The sequence below is a fragment of the Rhinoraja longicauda genome, chromosome 3 (assembly GCF_053455715.1).
Source record: "Rhinoraja longicauda isolate Sanriku21f chromosome 3, sRhiLon1.1, whole genome shotgun sequence".
Classification (NCBI taxonomy): domain Eukaryota; kingdom Metazoa; phylum Chordata; class Chondrichthyes; order Rajiformes; family Arhynchobatidae; genus Rhinoraja; species Rhinoraja longicauda.
In genome coordinates, this window is record NC_135955.1 from 47,529,114 (window position 1) to 47,541,270 (window position 12,157).

General features: G+C 40.2%; 1 protein-coding gene across 8 annotated transcripts in view; it reads right to left on the reverse strand.

Moving 5' to 3' along the window:
* Nucleotides 1–5,963: 5,963 nt before the first annotated feature.
* kank1a (KN motif and ankyrin repeat domains 1a) overlaps nt 5,964–12,157 on the reverse strand; it is a 226,973-nt gene continuing 220,779 nt past the window's right edge. For all 8 annotated transcript variants that reach the window (XM_078396073.1, XM_078396076.1, XM_078396074.1 and 5 more), the window contains 3 exons: nt 11,547–11,747; nt 9,481–9,579; nt 5,964–7,080 (listed from right to left, as the gene is read on the reverse strand). In XM_078396073.1, coding sequence (XP_078252199.1) covers nt 7,018–7,080; nt 9,481–9,579; nt 11,547–11,747 — 363 coding nt within the window. In that variant the 3' untranslated portion in view covers nt 5,964–7,017. The remainder of the gene's footprint in view (nt 7,081–9,480; nt 9,580–11,546; nt 11,748–12,157) is intronic.

The following is a 12,157-nucleotide window of genomic DNA, read 5'->3' on the forward strand; positions in this document are numbered from 1 at the left end:
CTTCCAGGTGAAACTTGCCTTTCGTTTCTTTATTGTCTCATTAACTCCTTATTTGCCTTTTCACCTGGCTACTTATTCGCAGAATGTTGTCATTGAAAGTAGTCAATTAACTGAGCAGCACATCACCGGGGCATGAGATTTGTGGGTTCATTTGCTTTTGCAAAAATAAAATTGCCTCTAGTGTGCAGGGAGTGGATGGGAAAGTGGGATAACATAGAACTTGTGTGAACAGGTGATCGATGGTCAGCGTGGCCTTGTTGGCTGAGGGGCTTGTTTCCATAATAAGACCATGAGACACAGCAACAGAATTAGGCCATCAGGGCCATCGAGTCTATTCTGCCATTCAATCATGGCTGATCTATTTTCCTCTCAACCCCATTCTCCTGCCTTCTCTACATAACTATTGACGCCATAACTAATCAAGAACCTATCTTAAAAATGTCCGATGTCTTGGGCTCCAGAGCTGTCTGTGGTAATGAATTATACAGATTCATCACATTCTGGCGAAAGAAATTCCTCAACTCCATCCATTTATTCTGAGGCTGTGGCCTCTGTTTCCGTGTTGTATCACTAAATCACTGGAGGAGCACGTGGGTAGAGAGGGAACACGCAAACTCCTCGCAAACTACACTGGAGGTCAAGATCAAACCTAGTTTTCTAATGTTGTGTGCGTTAAATGCCACACCGTGCTGCCTTGCACTGTTGGTCCTTTTGATATTGCCATGCCTGAGCATCCTATCATAAACCCTGCCATTTTGTTCTGCCCTCCCACAGAACCCAACCTCCTCACTGTGACTTAATCTGTAACATCTCCATCTTTATCCAGTTCTACAAACTCAGCCCCATCAGTCTGAAATATTCGCTGTTTCTTTCTGCACATATACTCTTAATTATCTTTAAGGTGTTTAACCATTTCCTAGTGTTTATTTTTTTCTTCTTTCTTGTCAATATTAAAAGTAATTTATATTTATGCTAAGAGTTGTCAAGGTCTTCACCACACCCTTGCTTGCTATCGAAGGGTTTGTCAGGGATGGTCTGCAGCTCTACGTTGCTGTCACCAGCCTCCTGGTTGCTAATTCTCTAGGGTGCATTTCATGAGTGTGTCCAGCTCCTTGTATTTTTACTTCATATTGTCATCACATGCAGTGTATTTGCTTTTATGTTCCTTTCTGGAAAAAATACAAATCTGCTTATTGACTTACTTTGGTCTGCATTATGTTTGCTGCAGTTTCCCAGAACTCCACAACCCACACCCTGCATAAAACCTTGCCTATTTCCTGATGAGCTGCACTTTGGGGTGTTGGTTTCAAAATCCTTGGCTTCAATTTTCAGTGGATCGTGCTCCACATTTTGCAACCTCTCCAGCTCTACATTTGGTTCCATTTCTCTGCCAGCTCTGCCGTGTCTTTTCCTGCACCTTCCCTGCTACCATGTACCTCTGTCACCACTTACTGTATCATTGTTGGAACAGTATTATGTTGCTGTCACTCACTTTTAATCAAATTGTTAAAGGCTACTGTCTCCCAAAATGTATTAAAGTTAGTCATAAATCTGAAACCTATTAGTCACACAGCAAAGAAACAGGCAGGTTTACACTAATCCTATTTACCAACATTTAGTCTGTAGTCTACCGTGTCTTAACAATTCAGGTGCCTATTCAGATTCACCCACTCTCTTTGTGAAAATAAAATCTTCCACAGATTCCCTCTAAATCTCTTCCTTCTCACCACAAATCTACACCCTCTGGTCTTAGAAACCTCTACCAGGGGAAAGGTTTCTTACCACCTACGCTTCTCATAATTTGGTACACCTTTATCGGGTCCCTCCCCATCTACATCTGCTCCAAGGAGAACAAAACCAGCCCATCCAGTCTCTCCTTGTAACTGAATCATCCTGCCTCTTGAGGCTGCCCTGCCATTCATCAAGATCACAGCTGATCTTCCACCTCAGCACCATCTCCATGTCCCTCAATCACCTTTATGCCCAGAAATCTATTGATCTCTGCACTCAATGAACAAAATGACAAAGCTTCCACGGTTCTTCCCTGAATGAAGAGATTTCTCCATATCTCAGTCTTAAATGATGTACCCCTTATTCTTAAATTGAGCCCGACAGTCCCCAATATCAGCCAGCCTATAAAATTCTTTGAGATTTAAAAAAGTGTAGATGAAAGTCATCCTTCTTAGCCTCTTCTGGTGGATAATTCCACAGGTACATCAGCTCTGAGTGATCAGGTTCTCATCATCTCAGCCCCAAAATGTCTTGCTCCATATCTTGAGATAGTGATCCTGTAGCCAAGGGAAGCACCCACCCATCTAGCCTGTTAAACCCTATCATAACTTTGTACTTTTCAATAAGATCTCCTATTCTCTGAGGTCTAATGAATATAAGCTTGGGCTTCCCAAACTCTCCTCATGATCAGAACAGACATGAATTGTGCCCTCCAGTCGTTGACATCTTCACCCTTGGAAAATGATTGTGACAGTCTACCCTATCTAGGTCTCTCATAATTTTATATACTTCTATCAGGACCCCCCCCCCCCCCCACTCAGCCTTCAATGCTCCAAAGAAAACAATCCAAGTTTGTCCAACCTCTATTATAGCTAATATTCTCTAATCCAGGTAGCATTTACTTCCCTAAAAGTGTGAAGAGATTTGGTTTGTCTCCAAATACTCAATTGAACTTTTATAGATGAACGATAAAGAGCATACTGACTAGTTGCATCATGGCCTGGTACACTAACTCTAATGCCCAGGAATGAAGGAGGCTGCAGAAAGTGATGAATGTTGCTCAGTCCATCATGGGTACTGACCTCCCCATCAAAAGACAGCTAATAGCAAAGACCCACACCACCCTGGCCATATCCTCATCTTGCTGCAACATTGGGAATAAGGTACAGGAGCTTGAAAACCATGACTTCCAGATTCAAGAACAATTTCTTCTCTGTATCCATCAGGCTCTTGAAAACTGCACAACACTAACAACTTTACCTCAGTTTTAGTTGTACAATGGACTTTGGTTTTGTGCTGCTATGGTCTGGTTACCTAGTATTACTGATTATTAATTTATTGTATATTTATTTGTGTTATTGTGTCAATGGGCCCGTAAAGCTGCAGCAACTAATTTCATTGTTCTGTTCTGGTATATATGACAATTAATCACTCTTGACTCTCTTTTCAATACACTTTTCTGCAGATGGTCAAAGACCTTGCTGACACTCATCCAGTGGGGGAAAACAAATAAAACTGCAGAACAGAAGCTGGAAAAACCAAAATCAGAATAGCCAAAGAACTCCACCAACAAGCAGTATCTGCAGAATGAGAATTGAGTTCTAGACTTTTCATCGGCTCAGGAGTTGGTGATGAATCACCACTGTCTGATCTCGTTGAGAGATGATCCTGAGACATGGAAACCAATTCACTTTTCTGGGCCTTTATTATGGATCTTTATTTTCCAGGCACAATGTGTGGCACGGACAAGTTTAAACAATTGAGATCCAAAATTTGTGAAACTGAACTTTAAATGTAATTTCTAGGTATTAGCTCGATACTGTTAGTGAGGAAATGAAACAAAGCTATTGTTTTGCAGGTTTAAAATAATTTATTTGACTTTGACTTACAAGGGGGAAAAAAAGTAGACATTGTGTCATTCTGGGCTGTTCTCACAAAGAATAATATTGGCAGCTTGATTATAAATGAGATTTTAAATTGGATTCGCAGATGACATTTGGCAACAATAGTATTAAATCTACTAGATAGATTAATCATAGCAGAAACCAAATCAGTAATTTATGCTTCATGGAAATTATGATTCTAAAGTGTTATGCGTTTATTCTTTTGTTACAAATGTGATTTTTTATATTTAATCTTTACCTTTTTGTCTTTAATCTTTGTTAACTTGAAATCATAGCTGGGGCACATTGGTGTCTTGAACTGGAAGCACATCAAATATTGGTCTATAATAAGCCATCAGGAGCCACACTGGACGTCTGCAACTAAGGCCACAACCATCTGCTGAAGACATCAATGCCCTAACAGTGGTGTTACTTTCTTTTTTATATCAGTTCCAGCCAGATAAAGGGAGAAAAGGTATTTCCTGAACACCACTTCACTAAGAGTTAGAACAGTATGTATTTCCATACTAACCACTAACCAAGCATGGACAGTGAGAGAATATATGTGGATAAGGTAGGGGAGGGGTGGGTGGGGGGGGGGGGGGGGGGGGGTGGTGGTGGTGCAGGGATAGAGAAGGGAGCAGAATAGTAACTTAGTTTAAAAGAAACATTTGGGGCAAAAAATTAATAAGGAACAGAAAATCAGGTAACAACTCAATCTGATTAATTTTCTGCCATTGTAGAAATAATAACGAATTTTCTATCAAAAATAATGACATTTAAGATTAACCCAGTGATGGTTCACTATTATAAGCTCAAATATAATTCAAGGTCTTCAGTGCATCCAAAGAATTCGTTACAACTGTATTATCAAACAAAAATTGACACCGTCACAAAGGAGATAAAAGGAGAGATGACGATAAGATTGGAAAACATGAAAGGTTTTCAGGTTCCAAAGGAGGCTTGGGAGGGAATTCCAGAAAGGGCCTAAATGATACAAGGCATAGGAGGGAGATGTATGACTGAGAAAGATTAGAGATATAGAGCGTGAAAACATGGAGGGGTGGCCTTGCCAAAAAGAACCATTGTATGCCAGAGAGTAAACAGTGAGTGGACTTCAGTGCCACTTTATTGCCCATTTAGAGCAAGAAAAATTAATTGGGGATATCATCTGCAGAGTTTCCAAAGAGCTATTCATCCACCTGCCTTTTAGCAAATAGTAGTGATGACATGTTATCTTGCACCAAGATGAAGGAACAAAGAAAGCCACCCAAAACAAGTGTCTTAGCCAGTCCTTGCAAATAAAGGTGACTTGATTCCACTTTGGGCTCTGAGGTGACTGATTGAGCCAATGTGAAACCTGCAGGTGCTTCCATGATTGGAGGCGCTTGATGGGCAGATGGATGGGATTAATTCAGTGCATCAATGCAGTCATCAAAAAGAATAAAAATAAATTATGTGATATACCTCACATTAGCAAGACTACTTCACAAGTCTGTGAACAATATGGACTGCCCAAGGGAGCTGAGCGAGTGTAATTAGGACTTCATTGCTGGAGATATTAGACTGGGAGAGGACACAGATGTAGGTTCATTTATCCTTCCAGTAGATTTGGAAGATTTGACAGATAAGGCATTAGTGATATCTTTCCTGTGCCAGCTACAGACAAGTCCAGGTCAGAGCTCATAAACAGGCCCTTCGGCTCCGAGTCAGAATATATTAATTTGACTTTAATCCATTTTTTTTCCATTCTCCCCACATCTCCCCTCAAAATTAGTCCATTCACCTACACACTAGGGACAATTAACAGTGATCATTTAAGTTACCAACCCTCATCTTTGGGATGCAAAAGGAAGGTAGAACATCTAGAGAATGTGCTAACGCCACACAGACTGCACCCAGATTTAGGATTGAACCTGGGTCCATCACTGATTCTGACTTCCCCACCAACAAAGGGACCTATGGGAGGAGCTAGCTACAAAAGACAGTCAATATTAAAGACCCACACCACCCAGGTTATGCTCTCATTTTGGCACTGCTACCTGAAAAAAAGTAGAGGGTAGAGGAACACTTCACAACACTAACTTCAGCAACCACGACCTTTTATGGACTGTGTATTTGGTTGTACTATGGGCTTTGATGGACTATTATGGTTACCTAGTATTATTAGCCAAACTTGGGTAAGTCCAACATCGAACAATACTATATCATTGCCCGGGCACATTCTTCAATCTTTTCTGACAAAATGCTGCATCTCATTTCCAATAAACCTTGGAAATGGAGCTGATCTTCAGAAACAATGAGAAACTATTCAACCAATGGCAATTGAACTTTATTGCAACAGTAAACTCAAATGTTATTTGCCAAATATACTTGTACCCAGGAAACATCATTGATATGGGTATTAATAGGATTTATGAGCCATAGGCACCAAATGTGAAAAAAAAATTAAAAATCCAGTGCTTTTGATGCTGCTCCGAAATGAGCAAAGGATCTGACCTAATGGATTTGCAGTTTATATTTTTAAATTACATTGATTTAACAATACAACATATTAGTATAATGCAACTTTTATTCTGAAAATATGGCAAGGATCTAAGGCACTTCAAACATTTAAATACACACCACAATTTAAATGTGACAACATTTCAGCCTTATAAATATGCACAAAATCCATATACAGGGCTTTGATTGGACAGGTCGATATACAAATAATACCTCATTGTCACCAAAACCAAATTAGATACAAATGACAAATCCTAAAAGAATTAAAAAGCTGTGTTCAATAGTAAATTGTTATTCATGTAAATTTATTTTAGGCCATGTATAAAATAGGTTGAAAATACTGTATGACTCAATTTTTAACGATACAAATGATTTTGTTTGATATATAAAAGTGTCAATAATCAGGAGATAGCTTATGTGATAAAGGGAAACCTAAACAGAGGTCATCCCCTCAAATCATCTTAATGTTACCATTTTATTCTATATTTTTATCAAATATAAATATAGTTCTAAAAAGTATCATGACACTTATTTTAATGAAGTTTATATAGACAAAAATATAGATTATAACTTCTAACATTGAATGCAGTCAAATGAAACCGTCACATATTGTGTGATCACCAAGGACTAAAAAACAAAGATGGAATTTTAAACACTCTGAGAAAGCTTGCTACATCAGCACCGTAATGCTTTGCATCGTGAAGAGTGAATAATGTCAGCTCCCATAAAGCTTTTCAGTTTAGTTGCTGGTTAATGGATTGGCAGAGCTACCTTTAGTACTATTGCTAAGAAACAGTTATTTTGCTGGTGAGCTCAGGCACACATTTACATTCAGTATCTGTCAATATTAACAATACATAGCAGCTTTTTAAAGGATTAGGTGAATGGTCAGTACTAATCAATCGAATTTGCTTCGTCGCGTTGGACTTGGAGAGGTTTTCCTTCCTAACCGAGGTGTTCCCTTTTAAAATAACAAAGAACAGATTTAGGAGCTGGAAAGTTATAACACATTCAACTAAAAGTATACGTTGAACACTACTGAATTAGAATTTTAAGGTTCAAACATCAATATTTACATTTTAAATATTTTGGAAAAGAATGGCACAAATAGGCATTGTTTGCCCAATGTTCTAACCAATTTACGTTATTCAAATGCAATTTATTTCCATTCAGTTCTTTCAAGTCTAGAGTCACAAGCCTTTGGCCCCAACTCATCCATGCCTCATCAAAGTTAGACCAAGTTACCCCATATCCCTCTCTTAGCCTTTCCTATCCACGCATCTGTCCAAATGTTTTTAAAATGTTATTATTGTACTTGTCTCAACTTCTGGCAGCTTGTTCCATATACCCACTATATACCCACTATATATCCTCCACATTCTGTATGGAAAAAGTTGCCTCTGGTTGCTTTTACATTTTCCTTCACCTTAAACCTCTTGTGCTTGGTGCTCCTACCCTTGGAAAAAGACATGGTCCTTACATCCCCTCTTGATTTTATGCACCACGATATGATTACCCCTTAGCCTCTTGCGCTCCAAAGAACAAAGTCCAAACCTGCCCAACCTCTCCCGACAATTCAGGGAGCTTTAAGTCCCGGCAACATACTCATAAATCTCTGCACCCTTTCCAGCTTAATGGCACCTTTCCTATAACAGGGTGAACAAAACTGAACACAATACTCCAAGTGCTCCCCAAGTTGAAAGAACTGAAAGGTAATTCCCACCAAGATATTTAACATTCATATAAGGTGCAAAATGTCTCCCCCTCAATAAAACACAGGAGCGGCGCAGTGGTTGAAAGCTTGAAACTCCAGCTAACTACAAAGCCAGAATTACTTGGAAAGGTGGATTAATAATTATTAATATACATGTATCTTTATTGATTGGGAAATGTAAGTTTTCTTGTACACAATATTCGAATAATTTCTACTATTTTAGTATAATTAACTCTATTTAGATATTGGGTATCACAAAATGCTGGAGTAGCTCAGCGGGTCAGGCAGCATCTCAGGAGAGAAGGAATGGGAGACATTTCGGGTCGAGACCCTTCTTCAGACTGATGTCAGGGGATGGGGCAGGACAAAGATAGGATGTAGTTGGAGACAGGAAGACAATGGGAGAATTGGGAAGGGGGAGGGGAAAGAGACCTATCTGAAGTTAGAGAAATCAATGTTCATACCGCTGGGGTGTAAGCTGCCCAAGCAAAATATGAGATGCTGTTCCTCCAATTTGCGGTGGGCCTCACTATGACAATGGAGGAGGTCAGACTGGGAGTGGGAGGGGGAGTTGAAGTGCTGAGCCACCAGGAGATCAGGTTGGTTAAGGCGAACTGAGCGAAGGTGTTGAGCGAAACGATCGCCGAGCCTGCGTTTGGTCTCGCCGATGTAGAGAAGTTGACATCTGGAACAGTGGATACAATAGATGAGGTTGGAGGAGGTGCAGGTGAACCTCTGCCTTACCTGGAAAGACCGTTTGGGTCCTTGGATGGAGTCGAGGGGGGAGGTAAAGGGACAGGTGTTGCATCTCCTGCGGTTGCAGGGGAAAGTACTTGGGGAGGGGATGGTTTGGGTGTGAAGGGACGAGTGGACCAGGGAGTTACGGAGGGAACGGTCTCTGTGGAAAGCAGAACGGGTAGGAGATGGGAAGATGTGGCCAGTAGTGGGATCCCATTGGAGATGACGGAAATGTTGGAGGATAACTTGTTGTATACGCTGGCTGATGGGGTGGAAGGTGAGGACAAGGGGGACTCTATCCTTGTTACGAATGGGGGGAGGGGGAGCGAGAGCGGAGCTATGGGATATAGAGGAGGCCCTATGTTTAGATCTTGGTTACCAAAAACAAGAGTGGATTAAGGCAAGGAAAAACAGACGCTGGAAAATTTAAAAACCTGGAAGCACTCAACGGGGCAGGCAGCATTGGTGATGAGGGAAACATTTCTGGTCAAGAATCTGCCATCAATACTGAAGTGAGAAAACAAGAATGCTTTAAGTTGCAGAGAGGGAGGGGGAAGCTGGAGAGAACAGAGGGAATGTCTCAGATAGGTGTAAGTCAAAGTTGTCAAGGCAACGACTGTATTAAACGGAGAGAGCTCCACGTAGGCATTTCCTTCACAGGCCAAGGAGAAGCTAAATCAATTTGTCAAGCACACATTAAGCAACATTACCCAAAAATGTGGCTAGGATGTGTTACAGACATCAGAGACACAGGAATCTCTGCACTGCAACTACTATGCTAAAATATACAAGCATTTAACGAGGATAGTAAAGCAACACAGATTTTAACCAAAGAACATTTATCCACAGACCATTTAAGCTTTAAATATACACATATTAAAGGCAAATGATCTCTAAGTACATACTGACCGGGGATGTAGCTTTGGAGAAGTTTACGTGAGCATAAAGCAAGACTCCTATATCCTTATGACCAGCCTCCAGAGCAATGGATAATGCTGTACTTCCATCCTGAATATGTTAAAATGGAGTTCATTTACTCAAAATACTACTCAAATATCTGCATATTATAAAATTAGAAATGAATTTTGAAATCAATTCTTGACAAATGCCAGCAATTTTATTTAACAATTAATTTTATTTCAATGATGTTATGACCAGAAAATACAAGTACATGGAGAAGTAATTAAAATACTTACTCTGAGCTAACCAATTTGAAATGTCAGCAGTGAATATTTTTTTTTTCAAATAAAGTTTGATAAACTGGGATTGTTCCAACATTGTAAAAAAAATTCTGTTTCAAGCTTTGTATTTAACAACCAGCTTTGAGCAGGAACTGGCAACAATCAAAAAACTTATCACTAATTGAATTTTTAAGTGCTATTACAGCAAAGCATCTTCCATGTTAATTCTCAGCATCGGTGCGTCACAAGGATGCATTCTCAGCCCCTTGCTCTACTCCCTATAGATTTTAGGATGACATAGTGATGCAGCAGTCGAGTTGCTACCTTACAGGACTAATGGCATGTTGGCCTTCATAACGAGAGGATTTGAGTACAGGAGCAAAGAAGTCCTTCTGCAGTTGTATAGGGCCCTGGTGAGGCCACATCTGGAGTATTGTGTGCAGAGTTGTGAATTTGTGGAATTCTGCCACAGAAGGCAGTGGAAGCCAATTCACTGGATGAATTTAGATGAGTTGCGTTAGATAGAGCTCTCGGGGCGAGTGGAATCAAGGGATATGGGGAGAAGGCCGGCACAGGTTACTGATTGTAGATGATCAGCCATGATCATAATGAAAGGCAGTGCTGGCTCGAAGGGCCAAATGGCCTCCTCCTGCACCTATTTTCTATGTTTCTATGAGCCCTGGGTTTGGTCCTGACTATGGGTACTATCTGTACCAAATTTCTACATCTCTCCCTGTGCTCGTGTGGGTCTTCTCCGGGTGCTCCAATTTCCTCCCACATTCCAAAGACATAAAGGTTTGCAGGTTAATTGACTTTGGTAAAATTGTAAATTGTTCCTAGTGTGTAGGATAGTGTTAGTGTACCATGATCGTTGGTCAGCGCGGACTCGGTGCGCCTTTTTCCGTGCTGTATCTCTTGTTGTTTTGTACAACAAGTTTCTGGTGCAGCAGTGGTAGGACATTGATTCTGAACATATGTCTACACTGCATGGAGTAATCCAACGCAATTGATTGCATTAATTCTAATGTCAGACTTATGTCAGACTGCTAGTTTCTGAAATGGCATGGTCAAGAACAACCTTGGACATACCCACAAAATTAAGCAGAGTTTAACCAAATCGATTGCAAAGTCACATTTTCAGGTTGTCTTTTGTATTTGCTGGTGTTAAGTACAAGAAGCCTGGCAGACCTCACAGGTTCAGTATTAACAAGACCAGCCTCACCACCCCAATTACTGCTCAGCTAAGGTCAGCTCAAAATGCATTCATTTCTGTCTGTTCGATTGTATACAGGAGGTTCTATTCCAACATGAATGTATTACAAAAACAGAATCCTCATTCATTTAGCAATAAGTACATCAAGGATGTTCCATAACAATGATAGATCTGTTTGCATTATCTAAGGAAGACACAAAATAATTGCAACACTGGCTCAGGTGTGGGAGGGCTCAATGATGGGGAAGCGATTAAAGCAGCTTTCTCTGTAGGTAAATAACTAAATGGAAACGGGTTATTTATTGAGTACTTTCCTACAGAAACAGCACAGTCAATGGCAACTGTACTGAAGTGGTGTTTCACAACTCAAACACTATGCCCTTTTACATTCAGTAACTGGCTTTGAAACAAAGTCAGATTCATCCACTAAATCAAGGCAGTTCCAATCACTCTTTGAAAACAATCACTATTAATAAATTGAGGTTTGCATAGAGTCTGTCTGTTTGCACAAATAGAGGGGAGGATCAGATCAACCAACAAATATTTAGACCCTTAAATAGAACATCTAAATAGTAACTTACACTGTCAGCTAGTGTGGAATCACATCCATGTTGGGCTAGGAGAAGCTTAACTATCTCCACATGCCCATGTTCACTCGCACACATCAGAGCTGTAGACCCCTCATCATCCTGAATATTGACATCAGCAGCGCAGAGGAGAAGTGCTTTCACCATGTCCATCCGACCATGGCTCACTGCAAGCATCAGCGCTGTCTGACCAGCCTAAAACCAATAAGAGAGAGCTTGGAGAAGTGATCAATTATATTCATTGCAACTATTTAGATGCTGGAAAATTCATACAATCAAGTAGTTGGAGTTAAGTTCCAAACCACTTCAACAAATACTTGCTACTTGCACATCTCTGAGGATTCAAGTGGAACTTTGTGCTTAATAATGGGGTCATAGCCAATCATACAGGCAGGTAATAAGGTCATGTTATACAAAGGCAATACCAGGAAAAAATATCTTAAGAACTATCAGATAATACTATTCAATATCCTAATATATTCTAAGATGCTACTATAATAACATTCAGGCCATTTAGTCTGCTTCTTCCAAAAGACCATGTACAAGTTTTTTTGGAAGTTTGCATGGTCTCCTTGTGACCATGTAGGTTGTCCCTGGGTGCACCA